At 36.4% G+C, this 26,485-nt stretch overlaps 2 protein-coding genes across 2 annotated transcripts; both read right to left on the minus strand.

The window, feature by feature from the left end:
- Window positions 1–178: 178 nt before the first annotated feature.
- LOC121378567 (vacuolar fusion protein CCZ1 homolog) lies at window positions 179–26,073 on the minus strand. The gene is made up of 12 exons (XM_041506803.1): window positions 25,864–26,073; window positions 19,325–19,422; window positions 18,418–18,508; window positions 16,564–16,686; window positions 15,238–15,327; window positions 14,491–14,666; window positions 13,020–13,163; window positions 11,337–11,482; window positions 9,260–9,377; window positions 7,182–7,334; window positions 6,216–6,343; window positions 179–2,530 (listed from the first exon to the last, which is right to left on the minus strand). Exons 1-12 carry the CDS (start codon window positions 25,939–25,941, stop codon window positions 2,475–2,477), a joined length of 1,401 nt encoding a protein of 466 aa, XP_041362737.1. The 5' UTR covers window positions 25,942–26,073; the 3' UTR covers window positions 179–2,474.
- Window positions 24,873–25,850, minus strand: LOC121378568. The gene is made up of 2 exons (XM_041506804.1): window positions 25,410–25,850; window positions 24,873–25,262 (listed from the first exon to the last, which is right to left on the minus strand). The coding sequence occupies exons 1-2, from the start codon at window positions 25,533–25,535 to the stop codon at window positions 24,990–24,992; spliced, it is 399 nt and encodes a 132-aa protein (XP_041362738.1). The 5' UTR covers window positions 25,536–25,850; the 3' UTR covers window positions 24,873–24,989.
- Window positions 26,074–26,485: the final 412 nt, after the last annotated feature.

A 26,485-nucleotide genomic window follows, 5' to 3' on the forward strand; every position in this document is an offset into this window, starting at 1 on the left:
ACAACCACATGTGGGAGGGGCCACACTATCTTGATGAGTGGTGTTATGGGTGGAATACTATATACTAGTAATCAGGAGTGATCGAAACATAGCTATAATATGCTGCCTATAATTATATATTTACTAGTTTGATACATTAAAAAAAAAGAAAAAAGAAAGAAAAAGAATAACAAAACGAAATCTTTCATAATTTATTTCAGTGTTAAAACATTAACTCACTCATTATTACAATGTTGTAGTATGCAACATATTGTTACTTTTAATACCTTGTTATACAGTGATACCAAAATTGTAATTTAACCTAAATGTCAAAAAAAAAGAAAAAAGAAAAAAGAAAGCCCCTGCCCCCACCTGTGTTAGATACAAAACACCTGTAGGCAAGCATGTGCTGTGGTGTCGATACACAAATATGTCTCCTTTCCTCATACCTCGTTAAGAGGAAAGTATACATGAAAAGATGGAAGAAAACAAACATATACGATGTAGACAGGGCCCTGTTACGTGGGTCATAGGAGCACCCATCACAGTGCAACTGGTTATTTCCCATTCTATGAATGATCCATGATGGATATTAAAGGGCAGGGTATGTGCCACTGGGGAGGGGTATGCCCTCCAATCATCTCTCCCCTCCCACACCTTTAATATTTGCTTATCGCCCCACATGTTTAAAACTGAAATTAACTGACTAATAAAAAGTATTGGCGGGACCTAATGCAGATGGCTTCCTAAAATAAAATCGCCCCACGTTTAACACTGAAATTAGCAGATTAATAGATAGTATGGGCGGGCCCTAATGCTGATGGCCTCCAAAAATAAAAATCTGATAATACTAATGGTATGTGCACTGATTTTATAAATTGTGCGTTTATCCTGATTACCCTAAAAGTGGATCACCTGTTTACATTCAGATATCTTCTTTGGCAGGTTGAAAACATTTAATTATATTTTGTTAAAATATTGACGGGGTATGGTCGGTGCAAGTGGTTTACACCTACCCATTGAGCCTTGCGGAGCACTCACTCAGGGTTTGGAGTTGGTATCTGGATTAAAAATCCCATGCCTCGACTGGGATCCGAACCCAGTACCTACCAGCCTGTAGACCGATGGCCTAACCACTATGCCACCGAGGCCGGTAGGGTGGGTGGAAGTAAGAACAATACCATGAACTACTAAATATATTAGTTGTTAAAAGACCACTCTGGTTACTTGTTCTAATTGTTTTAATCACAATGTTTGGTATGCTAACATCATTATTGGTACAACATTATGAAAAGTTGTTCACCAACTGTTAACACTGTTGTATTGCACATATTTTTGTAGTCAGCAGTTGCGGATCCTGGGGTCCGGACCCCCCTTTTTGAAAACCGACCATAACTTTTAAGGGGAAACGTGATTATATTAACTGTTCTGTGTAAAAGGAGAGATCAGTCATCACATTTGAATCCCCCCTTTCAGAAATCCTGCATCTGAGCCTGGTCAGAATGTCTAGTATGATAATGGGTTGTCAACCACGGTATCGGAATACCAATCCACAGAGAAAACAATTTAACAACAGTAAGTATAAACCTGTTTTGTAGATGGTGTTAAGTCAGTATGTTGCACATTGCCAGTCTGTAGAGATATGTGATTATATAACACGGCCAATTATTTGGGCACAAGATTGTCTTGGAGTTGATATTAAAATCTAATTGTTTGGTATGGATCGTTATCCAAAAAGTGTAAACATTAACCAAGCTGTTCCGGAACTTACATTAAAACCGGAATGTTTGATGTGGATTGTCAACCAGATTTATCACAAACTGCCATTGACCAAGCACACTGCTATTTGGGAACTGACATTAAAATCTGACTGTTTGATAGACAGTGCTAACCAAACCAAGCAACACAGTCATTAACCAAGCACACTTCTGTTATGGAGTTGACATTAAAACCATAATGTTTGATATGAATTGTTACCCAGAGTTATTCCAAATTGCCATTAACCAAGCACACTGCTATTTGGGAACGGACATTAAAATCCGACTGTTTGATAGACAGTGCTAACCAAACCAAGCAACAGTGTCATTAACCAAGCACACTTCTGTTATGGAGTTGACATTAAAACCATAATGTTTGATATGGATTATTAACCAGATCAAGCAACACAGTCATTAACCAAGCCCATTGCTGTTATAGAGTTGACATTAAAACCATACTTTTTGATATGGAATGTTAACCAGATCAAGTAACACAGTCATTAACCAAGCCCATTGCTGTTATAGAGTTGACATTAAAACCATACTTTTTGATATGGATTGTTAACCAGATCAAGCAACACAGTCATTAACTAAACATACTTCTGTTATGGAGTGGACACAAAAAACATAATGTTTGATATGGATTATTAACCAGATCAAGCAACACCGTCATTAACATTTCTGTCTGGTACATGGCGTCAGCTGTAGAATGTTTTGTATGGAATGCCAGTTAGGACATCAATCCAAGAAGAACACATTATTCAAATGCATTGTACACAATTTCTTCACCTCCTCTGAAATATAGAAAAATAAATTTAATAAAAAAAAAAAAAAAAAAAAATAATCAGTAAATTTAAATTATAAATGTAGCCACAAAATAATACATTAGATGTGTGAAAAAAGGTGTTTCTGGAAACCCAAACCTACATAGAAAAAAGGGTTGACCCTATGTTTTTTTCTTCAATTTTCTTTTTTAATGTTTTTATTAATAAGTAGTTAAAAATAATGAAGATCTGGTTAAAAAAAAACCCCACATGTTCCCTGTACCATATATTTTCTTGCCTAGAATATATATATAGAGGATATTATATGAGTGTCCAAGACAGATGATGTTTAGGACACGAGTGCCTAAATTATCATATTTCCCGAGCGAGAGCGAGGGAAATGCAATAATTTAGGCACAAGTGTCGAAACATCGTCTGTCATGGACACGAATGTAATATTCTGTTTATTACCGTAGAACTGTCTTGCTAAATGAACATTCCAGTCATTGTTTACAAACTAACGTTTCCTTAACGGCAGAGTAATGTTTGTTCATTGATGTCTTGAAAACCAAATCACAACCTGTTCTAAAGTTACATGATATTTATACGCCCATAAGTAAAGAGTACACATGTATCAACAGCTGTAAATTGTAAAGCATGTGTATACTAAAAAGCAAACAAATACACCGTAATTGAAATAATTAGTTTTGAATTTGAATGTCGTCAGTATTCCAATGACGTCACTTTGCATCTCCTTACAATAACTATAAATTGGGTACATGACGTTTCCGTTTTAAGAATGCCAATCAGAAAGAAAAAATGTACTCTTACAACAGCCAATTGTTAAACGACAATGTCAAGAGGACATACGATTTAGTTATGACATACCAGGGAAATCGTACGATAAATATGACCCTCGTTATGCTGTACCTTGTAGGTAATAAATATGTGTTATTACCAGTGTTTTTCGGTATCGTCAATATCATATATTAGGAATAAAAATTGTATTATGCGAGCCTCTGGCCAGAGGCTAGCATAATACATTATTTTTATTCCTAATATATGATATTGACCAGAGGCTCGCATAATACATTATTTTTATTCCTAATATATGATATTGACGATACCGAAATACACAAGGGTAATAATATCTTTATCATATAAGCTCAAGCTTAATACATGTTTTTGTAAACTGTACACGCAACTTTAATTCCAGTCCGCCATTACTAGATATTCAAATGATGTAAGAATATGTGGCGCGGTGTATTTTTTAATGGAAATGACACCAAACTCAAATGACGTCATTTTGGATGTCCTTACATCAAAATAAAGTTATGCCTAACGTTTTTTGTTTTCTGAACGCTGGACAGCTTTCAGTTTCAAATTGCCATTGAAATGTTTTTATTTGATGACTATGAATGCATACGTCAATCATGGAGTGTCACCCAAGTACGTTTGCTTAAATGTCAACAAACCTAGTGCTGAGACCTCGACTAATTTACATCTAATTTGCAAAGTTATCAAATTCTTAAAGTATGTGATCTGAAAAATATCACATACTTTGATTGCACTGAAAATGTAAAATATTATATGATAAATATATATATATATATATACACAGGGATACATTCTCACCATTTTCTCAGAGTGTTAACAGGACTACCTGACATTCATTTCATATAGTCCCTGAAGTTTCAGGTGGTCCACTCAGTGAATAACAGATAACAGTCTAAATAGTTTAAAATATTTCTGGACAAGCCTCTGTTTGTGCCATTTAAAATAGGTCAGCATGGTCAGGAGATTCACAAAACGTTTCATTTGTGCTAAATAAATAATTAAGTTCCAGGTGGTCCAACGGACTATGTGTTTGCAGCTTCATGTATGTGTGTATGTATGTGTGTGTGTGTGTGTGTATATATATATATATATATATATGTTCAAACTTATTAATAGGGTTTTGTTTCCTAGATCTGCATTGTACATGCGAAGAGATTAATTCAGTCTGTTTTAATGATTATACATATAGGACAGTCCCTATATAATCCTATGGTCACCAATTTGATAAAAGCAGGAAGTAAAAAATGTAACTATCAGTGATGTCAATAAGAAAGTGATACTTTAAGTCAAGGATACATTGATCAGAGTGCAAGGAAGTTGACAACAGCTGACTGTAAGATTATAACTTACTATGTAATATTAGACAGATGGTGTTCAAATGGTCTACGTAAAACAAAACCAATTCCATCCCCACCAATTTTTTTGCTTTTTATATAAATGTTCAAAATAATTTGATTTGTTATAGTGCTCAAATTACGCACAATTACGCTCACCTATTGCAGAATATAATTTTTGTAGAGTATATTCCCTTCTCCTTCCACACAATCTATTTAAATTTGTACCCACAAGTTTCTAAGGATTAGGCAGATAGATAATACTACATGAGTGTCCGCTAGGTACCATTAATCTTACGAGTAGTTTCAAAATGTATATAACGAGCTAAAGTGAGTTGGATACATGTTTAAACTATTAACTGTAAGATGTGAATGTAATATTCTGTTTCTTACATGTCCTCAAAAACCAGGTTAAAAACAAATTCTTGCTAGCATGTATCACAGAACAATCAAAGAAAGAAAGAAATGTTTTATTTAACGACACACTCAACACATTTTATTTACGGTTATATGGCGTCAGACATATGGTTAAGAACCACACAGATATTGAGAGAGGAAACCCGCTGTCGCTACTCTTTTCGATTAGCAGCAAAGGATCTTTTATAGGCACCATCCCACAGACAGGGTAGTACATACCACAGCCTTTAATATACCAGTCGTGGTGCACTGGCTGGAACGAGAAACAGCCCAATGGGCCCAACGACGGGGATCGATCCCACACCGGCCGCGCATCGAGCAAGCGCTGTACCACTGGGCTACATCCCGCCCCACAGAGCATTCAGTTGCAAGTTAACTTGTACGTCGCAGAGCTAACAAATTTGATTTAGCTTATTTGATTGAGCTGGTTATGCTGTAGCAACCCGGTAATAACACAGGATCAGCCAAGTTCAAGTCCTTTATTGCGTTAAGCTTTACAGCTTAATGGTATAAAAACAGTATTGAACATATAAATTAATATATACATGTATATATAGTGCAGTGCAATGGTGGAGAGTGACTTAAACATGTACACAGATATTGTTAAGCTGTAATTAAAATTGCAGGTAGTATAGTATAGCAATATACTAATATAATATAATTTAATATAAAGGTAAAGTATTGTTAACTACTATTCATATGTCTTTAACTCGATATCACAAATATGTATGTTATTGGTGTGTTGTCATAAATAACAATGATGTTCTCACCAATGAGTGTGTAAGAAAATTAAATAATTAATGATGTTTATTGCCATAAATAAAACAACAATCCCACTGTAATAAAACAAACATTAAAGGTAAGTTATCAGAATTAACTTATATGTACTTTTTTTGGAGATTAACATTGTATTGAAACATGACTCCAACAAATCAGGAAGTAGCAAAGTTTAATAAGTTAACATTGCAGTGTAGCATAACTTAACACTGCACTGTAGCATAACTTAACACTGCAGTGTAACATAACTCTAAAGAATTAGGAAGAGATAGTGTAAGCAACCTACCATTAATGTCGATGAGGTTAGCATTTTTCTAAAGAATTAGGAAGAGATAGTGTAAGTAACCTACCATTAATGTCGATGAGGTTAGCATTTTTCTGATTGATGACGACATAAAACTCTCGTTGGTCCGACTTCTTCCCTACCACCCAATAGTCTGAGAGAGTCTTCACTATCGTCTCACCATCTTCATTACCCCTGTGACCAAAAGAAAGGAATGTTTAATTAAACCTCAGCACATGATTTAACACATGCTAAATGTAAAGCTATGTCTAATTTGTGACAAAAACAAAGGAAAGGAATGTTTAATGACACCTCAGCACATGATTTAACACATTAAACACAAAGCTTGGTCAAATTTGTGAGAAAAACAAAGGAAAGGAATGTTTAATGCCACCCAAGGCACAATATTTCAAGTGAAATGTTGTGGCATTTGCATGTAACCTAAAGAACAACTGTAGGAATGTAATACAGCTTTGTATTACCTTATTAGATCTGCATTGATATCTGACAGTAGCCTAAAGAGCAGCTGTATGAATGTAATACAGCTTTTTATTATCCATATGGTTCAACATAACCGAGTTAATAATAATCATACAAAGCACACGTGTAATGACAAGTGTAATGACGTAATTTTGGGAAGCGACGTCATAACATGACATTGTTTCTCAAGTCCTAGCTCAGACTGTGCATTTGAAATATGACGTCATTTAGTCGTCTCCTTCTAGTTGTGGCTGAAACATTTTGAGTTGGGTCTTGTTATTCGTAAAGAAAACAACAATAATAATAGAGATAATAAAGAAATTATTACACTCGCTTGCGAGTTGTACTGATTTTACGAAGCTCGTGTCAGGATTCATGTATTACCCTCATTCTCGCTCGGGCAATACAAAAATCAAGACACTCGTTTCGTAAAATCAGTATGACACACAAGCTCGTATAATAATCTCTATGTATTACCGTGTAAGATGTGCACCGATATCTGACGGTAACTTAAAGAGCAACTGTAGGAATGTAATACAGCTTTGTAAATTACCTGGTTAGATCTGCATTGATATCTGCCAATAGCCTCAGTGTGTCTTGAGGGATGTTCACACCCGAAAGTTTCCTGATGTCTATGTGAACTGTCGTCTTCTGGGCAAGGTTCATATGGTTGAAGTAGATGTATTTGAACTGTGGATCTGTAGAACTGCAAGCAAACAAGCAGATGTGCTAATTATTTATCATCCCTCCATCCCTCCATGCATCCAATTTCAATTAAATGTGGTACTTGTATCTGAGGTTCAAGCACTGTCCTGGTCGTATACTTCAGCTATCTGTCCAGGAGACAGGTTAATACTTAGATGTAGGGCTTCTAGATTATGGTAGCCCCACTCCCATAGCTAGTGATATTCAGTGTTGGGCTAGTAAATAACTACTATAAATAGCCCGACGGCTAGTGGAAAAAATCCTTGTCAAATGCTGCATTTACATATTTTGCAAATATGAATATCCTGCCCCCCCCCCCCCCCCCTCTTTCCACCCCAATCTAAGAATTTTAAAGATCTATCTCCCTCTTTATGTGACATATCTGATTATTACTATTAGTAAAATTGTATTTATTTAAAGTAGAGCTAGCAAATTTTTAATCATGGCTAGTACATTTTTAAAATCACTGATCCCATGGCTAGTGGATTTTTATAAAATTCTAGAAGCCCTGTAGATGTTAGTGGTTTAATAGGCAAAGAGGTCTTACACCTCCACAATAAGTCATTTAACAAACTTTACATTTGAGCTGGTATTAGGATGAACTATCACATGGTGGATTGACAAACAAGCCATAGGCTTACATATATACAGTGAAACCCCTCAAAACCGGACAGCCATGGGACCAAGAAAAAAGTTCGGTTTTGAGGGGTATCCAGTTTACAGAGGTTTCAGTATTGAGGTAAACTGTTTGTTGGCTGGTGTTCTCTACTGATAATGTAACCAATAAAACTGCCAAAAAAACAGGTACACTTTCGAACTTTCAAATTATTTTAACTTTATTATCAAGCAATAATTCAACATGGCAGCATTTCGCTGGACGTTCAACATGTCCAAATAGATACTAAAATGAAACACTGTTGACAAATTTTACACCAAACCAAGCCAAACAATTTTATTCTTGGTTACTCTTTATTTTGTTAAATAAACTTTGCAAAGATAAAAAAACAAAAACAACAACAAAAAAAAGTTTCAAACAATTGGAAAAAGAATTAAATTCCTAGTTGCTTTGCCGTTCATTGCGGTAATCGTGAGATGTACATGTAGGCTATGAAAAGGAGCTCAATCAAATTCGGAAGTTAATCTAACTTTGTAACAATCGAGCTCAGAATAAAGGGAGTACATGTGTTTCCTCCAGTTATTTAAACATCAAAGCTGTTAATTAACCCCTTAATTGGTATTTATCACCTGCGCAACAGTGACACTGGTGCATGTGCACATGTAATTAGCTCTGCGGACGCAATCACGTTACCGGCTGAGTGGGTATTCAAAGTATAAGTCAATCGGTAATGAATGCTGCTGGTGTGACCGTCCGGTTTTCTGAGGTAAAATTTGCATTAAAGGAACACAATGGGACCGGATAATTTCGTCCGGTGCAGTTTTGAGGGTTTCTGGTTTAGAGGGGTAAATTTTAGTGTTAAAAGATACGCAAATCACGGGACCGTGTAAAACATCTGGTTTTGAGGGAATTCCGGTTTACTGTGGGTCCGGTTTTGGGGGGTTTCACTGTACCTTTAAAAAAAAAAAAAAAAGATTCGATTTTCATCAAATGGTTTTTTTTTTCAAAATGGGATGGGATTTGTTTGTTATTTTATATTTTCAGGATCCTGGAAATACCACACATCATATATATATATATGCTTAGAGGACAAAAATATTTAGGGGGTGGGGAATAACAATATGGGGGAGGGCCTTCATCTGGCTTAATCAATGATTTATTTACATTACATAACATTTTAAATTCCTTGTTAGGCTTCATCAATCACTATTAGTCATTACTACTGAGATTCGTAACAGCTGAATATAATTTATAAGTAAATCACATTCTTGTTTTCCAGCCTGGCTCAGCACTGGAAATTCCAAACATACCTTAAAGTCAGTGACTTCTTAGAGTAAACCTCACTTATATCTGAAGCCAGTTTGCTCATCTGAGGTGCAAGGAAGCCATCAAGTTTACGACAAAGGTCAAAGGTTAAGGGACTTTTTACTGCAACCAGAAAGAACACCAATAACCATGATGATAAACAGGACTAGAAAGAGAAATCAAAATTAAAAGTAATTACATCTGCCAAAGATTACCATTTATTAGTGATGTGAATATTTAGTCTGGAGACAAGACTGATAACTAAAGTTTGATTTGTAAAACACCACCACTAGAGCACATTGATTTATTAATCATCAGCTACTGGATGTCAAACACTTGGTAATTTTAACTTATAGTCTTAAAGAGAAAACCATTTTCCCATTAATAGCAAAAGATCTTTTATATGCACCATCCCAGACAGGATAGTACATACCACAGCCTTTGATACACCAGTCATGGTGCCTGGCAGGAATGAGAAATAGCCCAATGGGCCCACCGACGGGAATTGATCCTAGACCAACCACACATCAAGCGAGCACTTTACTACTGGGCTACGTCCCGCCCCATAGACTAATAGCTAAACACAGGTTTCATTTACAGCTGTTTGATTTCTAATGTGGTTATTCTCAAACTTGGAACAAGGGAAAGGGAGAGAAGGAACCCATTGCTGCCACATAGGCTACATCTAGTAATAACAGAGCAACAGCTCTTTTATATACACTTCCCCAATACATACCCAGGAACATGTACAAGGTATAACTCTCCTTTTCCAAGAAAACTTCTTGTTTAAAAAATATATTTTCCAGAAGCATGACCCAAACCTCTCCAAAAACTTCAACCCCGAAGTCTAGACACACTCCTGCACAATCTCCTGATACTATGCCCTTTGATAGATATATAGAGGTTATTACCAGAGTGTTTTTCGGTATCGTCAATATCATATATTAGGAATAAAAATTGTATTATGCGAGCCTCTGGCGAGCATAATACATTATTTTTATTCCTAATATATGATATTGACGATACCGAAATACATGTACACGAGGGTAATAATCTCTTTATCATATAAGCTCAAGCTTAATACAACATGTTTTTGTAAACTGTACACGCAACTTTAATTCCAGTCCGCCATTACTAGATATTCAAATGATGTAAGAATATGTGGCGCGGTGTATTTCTGAATGGAAATGACGTCAAACTCGAATGACGTCATTTTGGATGTCCTTACATCAAAATAAAGTTATGCCTAATGTTTTTTGTTTTCTGAACGCTGGACAGCTTTCAGTTTCAAATTGCCATTGAAATGTTTTTATTTGATGACTATGAATGCATACGTCAATCATGGAGTGTCACCCAAGTACGTTTGCTTAAATGTCAATAAACCTAGTGCCGAGACCTCGACTAATTTACATCTAATTTGCAGTTATCAAATTCTTAAAGTATGTGATCTGAAAAATATCACATACTTTGATTGCACTGAAAATGTAAGATATTATATGATAAATATATATATTGTGGGGCACTGGGTGAGACAAAAAGAAACCAGTCTATAGAGGGCATTTTCATTTCAACTTATTTTTGTGCTTATATCCAATTAAGGTTCAAGCATGCTGTCCTGGGCACACACCTCAGTGGGTTAGTGGTTAGTGAGAGAGAAAAGAGTGTAGTGGCCTTGCACCTACCTACTGAGCCCTTAAGAACTCGCTCTGGGTTGGAGCCAGTACCGGGCTGTGAACCCTGTACCTACCAGCCTGTAGTCCGATGGCTTAACCACAGCACCACTGAGGCCGGTTATAGAGGGCAACTGATCCTGTAACCCATTGCACCTCAGGCAAGTGCTCTTAACACCGATCTACATCTCACAGCTTATTACCGTGACTAGCAATTATAGAGCACATTACCACATACCATTTATTAGCATACATACACTGGCACTGAGCTACATCTCACAGCTTATTACCGTGACTAGCAATTATAGAGCACATTACCACATACCATTTATTAGCATACATATACTGGCACTGAGCTACATCTCACAGCTTATTACCGTGACTAGCAATTATAGAGCACATTACCACATACCATTTATTAGCATACATATACTGGCACTGAGTGCTTTGTACACGAGAAGTTGACACTCCTCATTTTCTTCTTCTGTGTTAATAAACACACGGGGAATCTTTCCCAGGTTTCCTTCATCTTTCAAGTTAACTGGACCCGTAACAAACCTGAAAAAAACACAGAAGAAAAAGATTACTGATATCATATCAGAACCAGATCATCCAATACAAACACACGCACAACTATATGGCCTAACCTTATTTGTTTTTCGCAGTGGCGTATATAAAAGTGATTTTGTGTTACCCATAGTTGCACCCATGGATGTTCATCTCAATGCAAACATTGTTGAGATGAGACAAAAGAAAACGTAGAAAAATCTCAAATACTCAAGAAACAATGACATAGTAACACAAAATACATTAATTAATTTTAATGTATGCAAATTAAATTGAATTACGGTACATTTACTTCTGAAGAATCAAAATAAATCTAATTACCATTGGGAAAAAAGTCTGAATTCATTTATGCAGGTGTGTATTTAGATGGGAGCCCATGGTCTAAACCCATTTTACATAAAATAATTAATTTTGCATTTGAATATGAGTGCTACAGCCAGTGCACCACGACGGGTATAACAAAGGCGGTGGTATGTGCTATCTTGTCTATGGACATAAAGTGGTGACAGCGGGTTTCCTCCCTCAATATTTGTGTGGTCCTTAATCATATGTCTGACTCCATATAACCATAAATAAAATGTGTTGAGTATGTCGTTAAATAAAACATTTCCTTTTTGAATGTGAGAGAAACTTTGTTTATCAATGTCAAATAACAATTACATTACTGTTACAACACCCCACCATGAAATGCTCATAGATCTACATGTTATAACAATGCTTACTTTGCTAAATGTGAGGATCCTTGTACAGAAGACTCCACTGTTATGACAATGCTTACTTTGCTAAATGTGAGGATCCTTGTACAGAAGACTCCACTGTTATGACAATGCTTACTTTGCTAAATGTGAGGATCCTTGTACTGAAGACTCCACTGTTATGGCAATGCTTACTTTGCTAAATGTGAGGATCCTTGTACAGAAGACCCCACTGTTATGACAATGCATACTTTGTTAAATGTGAGGATCCTTGTACAGAAGACCCCACTGTTATGACAATGCTTACTTTGCTAAATGTGAGGATCCTTGTACAAAAGACCCCACTGTTACGACAATGCTTACTTTGCTAAATGTGAGGATCCTTGTACAAAAGACTTCACTGTTATGACAATGCTTACTTTGCTAAATGTGAGGATCCTTGTACAAAAGACTCTACTGTTATGGCAATGCTTACTTTGTTAAATGTGAGGATCCTTGTACAGAAGACCACATTGTTATGACAATGCTTACTTTGTTAAATGTGAGGATCCTTGTACAGAAGACCCCACTGTTATGACAATATTTACTTTGCTAAATGTGAGGATCCTTGTTATGACAATGCTTACTTTGCTAAATGTGAGGATCCTTGTACAAAAGACTCCACTGTTATGACAATGCTTACTTTGCTAAATGTGAGGATCCTTGTACAGAAGACTCCACTGTTATGACAATATTTACTTTGCTAAATGTGAGGATCCTTGTTATGACAATGCTTACTTTGCTAAATGTGAGGATCCTTGTACAAAAGACTCCACTGTTATGACAATGCTTACTTTGCTAAATGTGAGGATCCTTGTATAGAAGAGCCCACTGTGCGCGGTTGTACCCCCTGAAGCTCGTTCTCCAGGTGTGTGGGGAAGAGACTGGTGGTGAGGTACTTGTACATGATCCTCATGTCATCCTGCTCCAGACCACTCCTACAATGTAACCATGGCAACCATTGTACACCTAACAAATCTCACTTGGCTTGTGATTTTCAATTCATTTTAACTTGATTTTTTAGATTTACATTGAATTATGAACATTGTACAAATGACTGTCATTTATGTGTTTTTCATGCAAGTCATGTTTAGCATAATCTTTCTTTCAGTTTTACATTGAATTTAGGACTTGATTTACATGGTTGTAAAAAAAACCATAAACGGGTTACCTGATTTTTATTTTCAATTCAAGAAGACCTGTTTATAATTCTAGCATAGACCTCAGCTATGTAGACCATGGAGGCTGGTTAGTTTAAGATTTGTTATTTTTAAACTGTAAGTCAACATTTAAAAAAATATTTTTGTGTCAAAGCAGATAAAGATTAAGCATGATTTTATTGAATGTCACCCACCTAACAGAAAAGAACAATCTTGACAGAAAAAGACAATATTTTATATATCACACACATACCAGACAACATATTAAGTTTATTCAACACGTAACCCTTTGAACCCTAAATATTTTTTTCAAAACGTCCCTCTACCCTGAGCTCCCAGCAGAAATTTTGGGAAATTTTCTTTTTCATTTTCTCTTAGAAATATTGGAAATCAAACACTGCTCAATGATGAATGCCTGTCAACAAAACCTGTAGTGTTCCTAGTCGACTGATATTAATTGTTTTCAATATAACCATGTCCCCTGTCTGTCCCTCGCCCGACGCCATGCCCACGAAGATTGCACACTACCAAAATCAACTGTGCCAGAATCTTTATTTACATCTTTGGATTCACTGTCAATTTCATAATTGTTAACGCATTCACATGATAAATTTCATCATCATTTTCAGTTTCAAAGTCACTTTCATTGCTCTATGTGTCATTATCGAGCTCACCATCATTGTCTGACATTATTAACTTTAGCACTTCTTCGGCGCTGACACGCCCACAGTTCATATTTGTGAAAAAATACACTTAAAACACCAAAACACTTCTGCAAATTTACATTCATACAGGCAGACAACTTCTGCTATTACCTATGCTGTAAAAATGAATTCTGACTGGTCGAAAAAAACACTGAACTGTTGCCAAACAATTTGTTTACAAACAAGACCATTTGGAAGCCAGAAAAGTGGCTTCAAGGGTATACATTAAATGACGTCAAGCCGGAAAAGTGGCTTCTAGGGTATACGTCAAATGACGTCAAGCCAGAAAAGTGGCTTCTCAGGTTCATAGGGTTAACAGATGAATTCTACATTTAATACAACGCACATACACTAAAACAACATATGTTATGTTTAAACTTTATTCAACATCGCAAACCTACCAGACTAGCTGATCGTTATAAAGGAAAGCTGTGTATTTGACAGATGGGAATGTTGCCTCCAGTTGGTTAATGAAGCACTGAATTCTCAGGTAAGTGTTTTTGTCCAGAGGAAGAAAATGAATTCCATTGAACACATCTAGAATGTCACTTTGGTGCATGCGTAAGGTCAACAGATACTGGAATAGAAAAAAACCCACCCCAAAATTGTCATCGACACACATATGAACTGAAAACAAAGGAAGAATTAAATTGTAAGTTATATTGGTGTGTAATTAGTTTTTTGTATAATTGCAGCTTCAGACAATTCAAGAAAAGTATCAGCAAGTGATATCAACAGGTCACAGTATATTGTCATGCACTGAATAAAATGTCAGTATCTGGTTTACAGCCCCTGAAATTAAACAAATGTCCACGGCAAAAAAAACCCCAAAACAATTGAAAAATGAAAAAACCCCACCTGAATATAGTCCAAAGCAAAAAAGGTGCCATGGAGAAGTAAGAACTCCATGGCACTGTCGATTGCCATGGGCAATTGCAGGGGTTAGGTTTAAAGAGGTTCTGGGTATAATATCCACCCGGTGCCCCCCTTTATTATTTTTAGTTAGGCTTAGGGTTAAGGTGAGGGTGAGGGTGAGGGTGAGGGTGAGGGAGTACCGGGCAGATATTTTTCCGAGGTTCTGTTCTGTACTGGTATTTTAAATTTCCGATTTAAAGAGAGTTCAGTTTTGAGGGGTTTCAATGTTATACCCTTTCATAAAAGTGTTCCAGTCTCTGTTTAAGAATCTGCACATCTCCATTTGCTTGCTGAAGGATGTTCTCAAATGTCCCATTGAAAAGCTGGAAAGAAAAGCAATTTTATTATCCATATGGTAAAAAATATCTTGGTAGGACGTAACACTCTTGACGTCACACGATGACGTCATCAATTGGCATACTACAACCTTATAGGAATGTCAATGAAACGAGATGTGTGATATAAATTAATACTGATTATGGGTAAAAAATAGGATATTGAACTTGCTACCATTTCGTATCATGTTTATGTCCCTCGTGAAATAATTTTCATAGTCACTCGCTAAAGCTCGTGACAACTAAAAATTATTTCACTCGAGACATAAACATGATACAAAATGGAAACTCGTTTAATATCCTATAAATATTTGATAAACAACACCTCAGCACATTTTAAACCAGACCTCGCCACTTAAGGGGAGCTATCACTAGAGCTCCCCATCACTCACCTGAGACTCCCTATCACTGACAGGACAGTATATACCACACTTTTGATATACCAGTCATGGGGCACTTACTGAGATGGGACATGTTCGAATCAAAAAATGAGTTCACCAAGCAGGCATTTTGTTACCACCAGCCATATAACCAAACATAAAATGTGCTGAGTGCGTCGTTAAATAAAACATTTCTTTCTTTCTTACCACCAAGTAAACAATATTCATGTCGGCTGAAGGGATAACGTTTTATTGTTGTAAAAGATACTCGTGAAATAATTTTCATAGTCACTCGCTAAAGCTCGTGACAACTAAAAATTATTTCACTCGAGACATAAACATGATACAAAATGGAAACTCGTTTAATATCCTATAAATATTTGATAAACAACACCTCAGCACATTTTAAACCAGACCTCGCCACTTAAGGGGAGCTATCACTAGAGCTCCCCATCACTCACCTGAGACTCCCTATCACTGACAGGACAGTATATACCACACTTTTGATATACCAGTCATGGGGCACTTACTGAGATGGGACATGTTCGAATCAAAAAATGAGTTCACCAAGCAGGCATTTTGTTACCACCAGCCATATAACCAAACATAAAATGTGCTGAGTGCGTCGTTAAATAAAACATTTCTTTCTTTCTTACCACCAAGTAAACAATATTCATGTCGGCTGAAGGGATAACGTTTTATTGTTGTAAAAGATACTGGTTTAAGTACCGTAAGTGGGCTCAAACTTACAATAGGTGACCTTTTTTTTTTTTGCCTGCAACAAAAAACTTTCAAAATTGCCATAAGTAACACATTTTTAAAAATTTGATCCCTGTTGAATTACCTGAAACATTCTGTATGCTTGTTTGAGAACGGCTGCATATACGGAGTCTTGGACATCTTCTTCCCGGTACTCGATGTAGCTGTGACCGTCTTTCACCTTCTCACTGTATGGAATGGATACAGTCTGAAAAAACCAACCCCCAAAATCCACAGTTCAAAACAGAATTAAAGGTGGTGTCTCTTCAATGTTTTAATGACTACTCTTGTCACCCCATAACAGCATGACTACTCTTGTCACCCCATAACAGCATGACTACTCTTGTCAACCCATAACAGCATGACTACTCTTGTCACCCCATAACAGCATGACTACTCTTGTCACCCCATAATAGCATGGCTACTCTTGTCACCCCATAACAGCATGGCTACTCTTGTCACCCCATAACACCATGACTACTCTTGTCACCCCATAATACCATGACTACTCTTGTCACCCCATAACAGCATGGCTACTCTTTGTCACCCCATAACAGCATGACTACTCTTGTCACCCCATAAGAGCATGGCTACTCTTGTCACCCCATAATAGCATGACTACTCTTGTCACCCCATAATAGCAGCATGGCTACTCTTTGTCACCCCATAACAGCATGGCTACTCTTGTCACCCCATAACAGCATGGCTACTCTTGTCACCCCAGAACAGCATGGCTACTCTTGTCACCCCAGAACAGCATGGCTACTCGTCACCCCAGAACAGCATGGCTACTCTTGTCACCCCATAACAGCATGGCTACTCGTCACCCCATAACAGCACAGCTACTCTTGTCACCCCAGAACAGCATGGCTACTCTCGTCACCCCAGAACAGCATGGTTACTCTTGTCACCCCAGAACAGCATGGCTACTCTTGTCACCCCAGAACAGCATGGCTACTCTTGTCACCCCATAATAACAAATAGTGAAGCAATGTCAAACAAACAGTCCTCAAACAAATCGAAAGCTACTCCCCTCCATTACCGAAACATGAAAAGCAGTGCCACCTTTATCAGTAGTGGCTATAAATATGGGGCCCCGAGTATATTTTCGTTTGCAGGCTAGCCATAGCATACATGGAAGAAATATTTACATTATATATTTATGGGATCTATCCCTGTCAATGGGCCCATTGGGCTATTTCTCGTTCCAGTCAGTGCACCACAACTGAAATATCAAAGGCTGTGGTATGTACTATCCTGTCAAGCTAAAAACAAATAACGGTAAAGTCAATCTGATTTTAGTCAGATTTTACTGAACCAATACCATTTTGCATCACGATTACTTTTTGTAGTGAGCAGTCATTCCAAATGTATTAAACGGACTATACTGAGTCTGTAGCCATTTTAAAACGTTTTCGGCAGATAAAATATTTTTATATTATTAAAATTACAATTTACTCAAAAAAAATGTTTAGAATATGAACATCTCCCTAACCAATGCACTTCTGGCCATCGTAATGTTTTGTTGTCTACATGTATAATCTACCTTTACCATGATTACTAAGATGTTTCCAAAAAGTATTTCCCATAAATCCTGAGGTACATATTTATGTTTAAACCCTGTAGATATAATAACTAAGACTCTCAAGATTAAAGTTTGTTTTGTTTAACGACACCACTAGAACATATTGATTTATTAATCATTGGCTATTGGATGTCAAACATTTGGTAATTTTTTTACAGTCTTAGAGAGGAAACCCATCCCACAGACAGAATAGCACATACCACTGCCTTTGGTATACCAGTCGTGGTGTCTCTCAAGGTGGACACTAAGATATGATTTGAACTAGCCTAATATATACAATGAACTTTGTCTACAATGTATCAGTGCTATCACTCATAAACATGTTTACTTAAAAAATGACAAAACTCAACAAACCATGGCCATCCAGAACTCTGGTTCCGGCTCCAGGAATAACTGTCTGGTCTTCTGGGTGTGCACACACTCACAAGGCTTATCAGAAAATGTCCTGAAATGTGCAAACAAAACAATTAAATATTCTTGATTAGCCTCTCAAAATTGATCAAAATGAAATATTTTATTTTTATTTTACGATGCACTCAACACATTTTATTTACGGTTATATGGCGTCAGATATATGGTTAAGGACCACACAGATACTGAGGGAGGAAATCCGCTGTCACCACTTCAAGGGCTACTCTTTTCGATTAGCAGCAAGGGATCTTTTATATGCACCATCCCACAGACAGGATAGCACATACCATGGCCTTTGATGTACCAGTCGTGGTGCACTGGCTGGAGTGAGAAATAGCCCAAATGATAATTTGGTTAACCTGTTGCCTACACAAGTATAGGTTCTTAATTGTTATCTATTTTATCAATCATGCATTAAATTTACAGGGTAGAGCATCATTTTATAATGTCATAATTGATGACAAAGTGAAATAAATTTCACATAAATGGGTTTAATCTGAGTTTTCTCCCATCCTGACCAATGTTCCACAACTGGTATATCAAAGGCCATGGTATGTGCTGTGCTGTCCTGTATGAAAGTGCATATAAAAGATCCCATGCTGCTAATGGTAAAATGTAGCCAGCATAAGCAGCAGCCTTGTCTGGAATTTCCCCAGATTTTTTTTTTTTTTCTCGCGACACCGATATTTACTTTACAGGTCTGGGTTTGCCTCAACATTTTTTCCTCTCTGGCTACGCCCGAAACACTAACAGTCAAAATTACCAAATGTTTGACATCCAATAGCTGATGATAAATAATCAATGTACTCTAGTGGTGCCATTAAAACAAACTTTTAACATTGTCACTTACTCTGAAAATTTTACAATTGCTTCGCTTAGACCAATATTCTTTATCTGTGTGTCAATGTCCATATTCTTCGGATAATAAAACATGATCTTCTTCTCCTCCTGAAAGATACAATTATTAATAGATTATTATTTATCCCATAACTTACCTATGGTATCCATGTCATAAACCCAAGTGATAATTTAGTGTATTAACCCATGTAATAATGATATGCAAATTTAAAGGTACAGTAGAATCTCATTGGCTCGACCTCGGAAGGGTCGATCACACTGCAACACTTGAACCAAATACTAAGTCCCGAAGTTTTTGTTCGGTAAACCCTTATATTAACTGATGATGGGTCAAACACATTCAGGGTCGACTATAAGCCTTCACTTGAACTAAATTATCAGTCCTGTCTGTGTTATTAGCTATATTTCCATCGACTGGTGATCCATCAAATATCAAATGGAAAACCACCAAAAAGAACCAAAAATTGCTGCCCTTGCACAGTTGGTTATTATAACCTTTGGATTAATTATTTAGGCGGAATGAGCTATAAATGAATCAGAGAATCGCAACAATAGCCATGCAATCCTTTCTTACCATACCTGTCATGATGTGTGTTAAGCGGCTATCGGTAATGATCTTTCAAGTACAGCTAGTGTTACGGTACCTGTTCGATGAACCGTGATACCAAAAGCGTTACCCTGAACACGTCACTTGTAATTTGTAATAAATCCTTTCACTGTGATATTTTGCTATATAACACCTTGATGAAATTTTTAAGTTTGCAGTTACCAAAATAATATGTATCTAATTCAACTTTCTAACTGATGTTATGGAAATATCCGATCTTGACCGAATGGTTCAGTAGAACTACCCGATGGGTCGAACACTTTCTCGAGCACTGACAGGGTTCGAGCCAACGAGATTCAACTGTATATATATATATATATATATATATATATATATATATAAATAAAAATGATAAAAGAAAACAAGTGTACAGTATATATGTATTTTAAAAAACAATTTAAAGAAATAATGATCCTTTTACATGTTTCAATGTTATCTTCAGAAAGGATCTGCTAAATAACTGCTAAATATGACGTCATACATATTATGACGTTACTGTAGTAGAAGGGGATTGATTTAATTACGTCATTGTTGCTTTTATCTAACGAAGAGCATTAAGAAGTGGACAAAACTTTCTAATAAAATACATTTCCTTTGTCTTTCTTTTCATTTCATCATTGGTATCTATGTGATAAAATGGGAAAATGGTGAATTTAATATCTTTTTGTGCCGCACATGTATTTAAATGTGAACTCAAGGGTATGCATCTTGTTTCAGGTTGTTTTATTTGCTGTCTGTGTACGCGTACTCTGGCTCTCAGCTGATTGGTATGACCAATGTATTGTTCTTTGCAACCTTGGCATGTAATTACATAAATAACATTGTTAACGGAACAATCCATATCCCTGTGTACCCAAAATAAACCTTTGTGGTTGAATTCTATATGTGTGCCTTCTAAAATATGTTGGCATGTACCACAGTTACTTCGGTTACACTTTTTGACACTGCATTTATGTTCTACTGTCGTAGATTCAAATCGTGCTTTTGTCAGTATCTGTTTCAAGTTTTTGCTTTGTCTCTTACTATTTATAATTGAAATAGAGTCTAGTATGGATGACATTTTTTCATTTTGTTTTAAAATGTGCAATTCTGACGAGATCTTTTTATATATATTAGGGTTCTGCGGGTTATGGGTGGATGCAAATGCCAGCGGCCTTTTCGCTGAAACGATTTGTTTTGGTTTTAAAAGATATTTTCTATCTAATACTACCGCCTTTTCGATACTATCTGATATTAGCTGTTTTGGATAACCTCGCGTTTTAAGATACATGTTGTAATTTTAGTTTCTAATATTTGTTCTAGGTAACCTAAAGTCAGTGTCGCATAGCTTGGTGCCATTTTGGTACCCATTGCCGTCCCTTTAATCTGTTTGTAGTCTTTCCCATCAAAGTAAAATATATTGTTTTCCAATATATATTTTATGCTTTCTACAATTAAAGACTTCGAAATTCATTCTGGCAAAAGTTGGGGATATTTGGTTAACCAGTATGACACTGCAGTGATTCCAAGGTCATGTGGTATGCTAGAATATAGTTTTGTTACATCAAATGTTACCAGTACGCTTTCTTCCCTTGTCTTTTCTGGCAGGTTGTTGATGAAATCCATAGTGTCTCTTGTATAACTGGTTACTTTTAATAAAAATGGTTTCAACAATATATCAATGAAATTGCTCAGTCTGTGGGTTGCACACACTGGGCCGGCTACAATTGGTCGTAACTGTAAGTCATTAGGATGCAATAATTCTACATAACTTTTCTGTGCTTCTCTGCACATAGAATTAATTCAGTTGAATAAATATAAATGTATATATATACACACACAGTAGAATCCCATTGGCTCGAACACTGTCGGTGCATTAAAGTCTGTTCGACCCATCGGGTAGTTCGAACCATGCATTAGGCCGTTGTTGGGTGCTTCTGTAACACAAAAACCAATCGGAACACCTCGCATATTTCCGTAAAACTGGCTTGGGCGAGATGGTCCGACTGACTCATGAGTAAGGAAATCACCGTCAAATGTCGGATAAAACAAATAACAAACACACTGGTAGTCTGTATTTATAAATATTTATTAATTAAAAAAAAAATCTTTATTATGCTGTTGTAGAATCTTTTGTGACATATTGACAACGTTGAGAAAAAATAAAAGTGCATAAGCACAGGCGGAGGCCCTTTACCTGTTATTGTTGCAATCACTACATAACATTGATCTCTCCTGTATTTCAGGTCAAAAACAAAATATGCCGACGCTCATGCATAGAGTAGCGATTAAAATGATTAAAGTAAACCGGCGAGGCCTGCCTAGGCTCACCAACTGATTGGTATTACATGCAAGGTTCATTCAGCTAATGATTATCGTTGTACAATTATCTTTACTCGAAAGATAATTACCTATAGGTGCTAAATAAACAACATGATAAGCCGGCATATGATCTAGGATTAATTCGTTCCACTTCCGAAATTATAATAACTTACTTTGTGACTGATGTGAAAGGGTCGATAAAAATTTCGTACATAAATATTTTTTTATATTTCTTCGGATAGACTTAGTCGTTCGAGCTAAATATGTTTAATTTTACAGTTCGGACCAATAAACTGGTTCGAGAGAAAGCTTCTGTTCGTCCCCAGGGGTATTCGACCAATCAGCACCAAAATAAAAGGATTTAATAGAGACAAAAATCGGGACATTGTTCTTGGTTCAAGAATACCGGTAGGTTCGACCGCTGGGCGTTCGAGCCAATGAGATTCTACTGTATATACCTTTAAATTTGCATATCATTATTACACATATATATATATATGCAAATTTGCAAGGTCTCTATGCAACAATGTGTTGCTGTCAATGGGTCATTATGTTTACACTCCAACAAGACCTGTATACCCGAGAGTAATGTTTTCATAAGATTTAGTTAAAATGTGTGATGTCAAACTAATTTGTGCTAATCGTGATGCCGTCATGTTATCGATGGAGGCAACTCTAGTACTGTGATTTACTAAATATCAAATCAAAATGTTATTTTAGAAGTTTTATAGGATAAATAGAATTCGCTACTCATGTTTCTTAATATGTAAAATATCAATCTTGTCTAGTTAAAAAACACTTGTGATGAAATTTTCTATTTATTAAATTATTTATAGTTCTTCCCACATGGAACATCTTTTTTATACTTAATTTACTACAAGTTATTTATTTCTGAGCCAATTTATGCACAAAAATAGTACTTCAATTATTTCCAAAACAGTTTTTACTTTTCTTCTTATGACAAACCAAATTGAAATTATTTACAATTTTTTTTTTTGTAAGATGGGACGGACTATAAATAACAATAATTATAAGCAGTGCTAGATCTAGGTGAGAAGGAAGCAATAGTTTTTGACCCACTAAATATTCAGACACTGTTTCCATAGGCACATTGACATGACTAATAGAAGTTGATGATATGAATCTGACGGGAGCGGGTCAACTCACCCCAAAACCAACTTGCCCTAAACTGTTTATTCATTTCTCTCCAAAAATATTACCAACTCGTCCCAGTGATTGGTAAACTTGACACAGTTGTTCTATTATTATGTTCACAGTAAACTTAAATTAATATACATTAGATCTGACTGAACTGCAATAGACTATATTTCACACCAAAACATTCACAGCGAGTCCAAAGGTGTAAACTGTGACAGTAGAAACAAGAGTAGCCTAAATACTCTGATGGTAAGAGATCTAGAGTGTTACTTACTGGCCATCTATTATCTGTGACAGTAGAAACAAGAGTAGCCTAAATACTCTGATGGTAAGAGATCTAGAGTGTTGATAACTGTCCATCTATTATCTGTCACAGTAGAAACAAGAGTAGCCTAAATACTCTGATGGTAAGAGATCTAGAGTGTTGATAACTGTCCATCTATTATCTGTCACAGTAGAAACAAGAGTAGCCTAAATACTCTGATGGTAAGAGATCTAGAGTGTTGATAACTGTCCATCTATTATCTGTCACAGTAGAAACAAGAGTAGCCTAAATACTCTGATGGTAAGAGATCTAGAGTGTTGATAACTGTCCATCTATTATCTGTCCCATCCTCCTACAAAATTCCTACAAATTTGTTTTTGTAAATAATATCAGTTTGGTCTGATGTAAGAAGAAAAATAAAAGTTTTGGAAATAACAAATACAATCGGTTCAGAAATAACTAACTTGGAACTGACTATAGTTCTTTTACCGTCAGAGTACTTGGGCTAAAACACAACAAATTAGCATTAGGCCTTGACAAAACGACAGTAAAATTGAAATTGGGGCGGCAAAATATCTGCGCCATCAAAAAATCCCTTTTTACATTGATGGTGTGTGCGTGTGTGTACTGGGCGGATATTTTTCAGAGTTTGACATAATGTGCGCCGTGTACTAGGGGTGAGCTGGTTTTGGGGAGTTGACCAGGGTGTCAAGACGTTTCGGCCCTAGTACTTGTTCGGACCCAGAAGTTTCGGCCCCTAATGCAATATACGGCTATCTAGTATTCGTGTATACAGATATATGCTGTAATTGGTATAGTAACACTTTAGATGGTCACATACACCGGTAAAAATATAAATAAAATACAAATTTGTAACATTAATTTGTCAAATAACATTCATGTCTTAATGATGTTACTTTCAATTTACCTACCGGCCTCGGTGGTGCAGTAGTTAAGCCATCGGTCTCCAGACTGGTAGGTACTGGGTTCTGATCCCAGTAGAGGCATAGGATTTTTAATCCAGATACCGACTACAAACCCGGAGTGAGTGCTCTGCAGGGAAAACATTCTTTGTGATCGTACCTAATTTCTGTACACATGTAACCCCTACTGACGTCAAACATCAGTGGTTCCAATTCTAGCTACATGTAAAGTGCCCCTATTATGGGAAAGGTCTATATGGAAATATAAGTAGAACAAACACAAAACAATTTATTGCAATTTATTAAATTGTATTTACACAAACAAGAAAATCAGTTTAATAATTATATGTTCATTTTTGGATGGTGATGATTCAGTGATAATTCAATTGAATAAATATATATTTTAAATGTCATCCTCACTGTCGGCAGTTTTAGGCATGGATGGTGCATACATATTCCTCACACGTCGTAAAAAGTCTGAGGTTTTCACTTCTTTTGCCTCGTAGCTGTCCCAAATTTGTTTGTTTTCCCTTGCATCTTCCGGTAGGCATCTCTTTGATAGCGTGTTAAGATGTGCTCTTCCACCTGTCTTATGCGGATACTCAGTCTTTGCTTCTTTCCCAAGAAGTGGCACTAGGAGATAAAACTGCCTTTGCATTGATTCTGCGGTGCCATTCTGAAAATATACATCATCATTTGTTAAAGTAATAATTTCTTACATAGATGTTAGCTGAAGCATATATAAATAGAATTATCCTTTTAAATAATAATTACGTCCTGCAAGAGTACAATTATTACTGTTATTATGTATTGATATATTTACCTTTGACGTCATCGTTTGTTCTGATGGACTGTCAAAACACCGACCACTGGCCTGGGGAACAGTCCAGCGACTCGAGTGAGGGCTCTGCAACCATGTGTTGTTCAGGTAGATCATCAGGTTTATCATTGCTGGTGTTTTTGCCAATGCTCTCAAGTTATCAAAAGCTGGGATGAAACGACTTGGGTTATGGGCCGAAACGGAGAGGGGCCGAATGTGTAGTGCCACTACGGCGCTAGCGGGGTCCGAAACTCTCAAAAGCCTTGACGGTGACCAGCATTCAATCAGACATGGCAAATGACAAGATTATCAAATTATATGTAGATTTATTGTGAAGACATACACGTTTATTAAAAGTGTATGTGCATTTGTGTTTTGCACTAATAAATACAATACAATTAAAAACGACAACCAGCGATAGCAACTTTAATAAAAAAAATGACAGAAAACAAATTACCTCCCCTTCTCTTGGACCATATTTAGGACTAAAAATAAAGAAATTTAATAATGTTGACGATGATGCCTTGGTACTCATGATGTATTTTTCGACGTAATATTTTAATGGCAACTCTTCTCAACCCATAATAACAAATACTGCAACAGTGTCAAATAGAGAAACATTCCTCAATCAAATCGAAAGCTACTCCCCTCCATTAACCGAGCTGATTCTAGCAGCCAATTCCTAGCAGCCAATTACGCTAGCAGACAATTTTAGCGGACACGCATGGCGACGTTCTAAACACCGGACTTATACGCCCTTCGATTGTTACCTGTATTTTCCGCACTTTTTTTAAGCACACTGTTATCCTAATTATTAGTATTCACTATAACTTAAGAATTTCAGAGTTTTAGATTTTTAAAGAGTATCTTTCTAAAAAAAAAAACCCACAAAAACAAACGCTCTGTAATAAAAATCAAGTACTGTTTTAAAAGCCTGTATGGTCCATACTAAGATGGACATCTCTACTACATACCCATATAAGCCACACCCCGTCAAATTCTTTATAACGGCTAGCAGACACAGGGTGAAATTTCGAATATCGCTAATTTCTATACAAAATACACATATTTCTCGGCCG

Source organism: Gigantopelta aegis, chromosome 8 (assembly GCF_016097555.1).
Source record: "Gigantopelta aegis isolate Gae_Host chromosome 8, Gae_host_genome, whole genome shotgun sequence".
Classification (NCBI taxonomy): Eukaryota; Metazoa; Mollusca; class Gastropoda; order Neomphalida; family Peltospiridae; genus Gigantopelta; species Gigantopelta aegis.

Bases quoted from the DNA above. Each gene is read 5' to 3' on its own strand.
- LOC121378568 (XM_041506804.1), bottom strand. From the start codon at position 25,535: ATGATAAACCTGATGATCTACCTGAACAACACATGGTTGCAGAGCCCT. The intron at 25,263-25,409 runs GTAAATATATCA...GTATATTTTCAG, and splicing joins AACAAACGATGACGTCAAAG to AATGGCACCGCAGAATCAAT.
- LOC121378567 (XM_041506803.1), bottom strand. From the start codon at position 25,941: ATGAGTACCAAGGCATCATCGTCAACATTATTAAATTTCTTTATTTTT. The intron at 18,509-19,324 runs GTAAGTGACAAT...TGCACATTTCAG, and splicing joins GCAATTGTAAAATTTTCAGA to GACATTTTCTGATAAGCCTT. The intron at 14,667-15,237 runs GTATAACATTGA...TTTCTATTCCAG, and splicing joins TGGAACACTTTTATGAAAGG to TATCTGTTGACCTTACGCAT.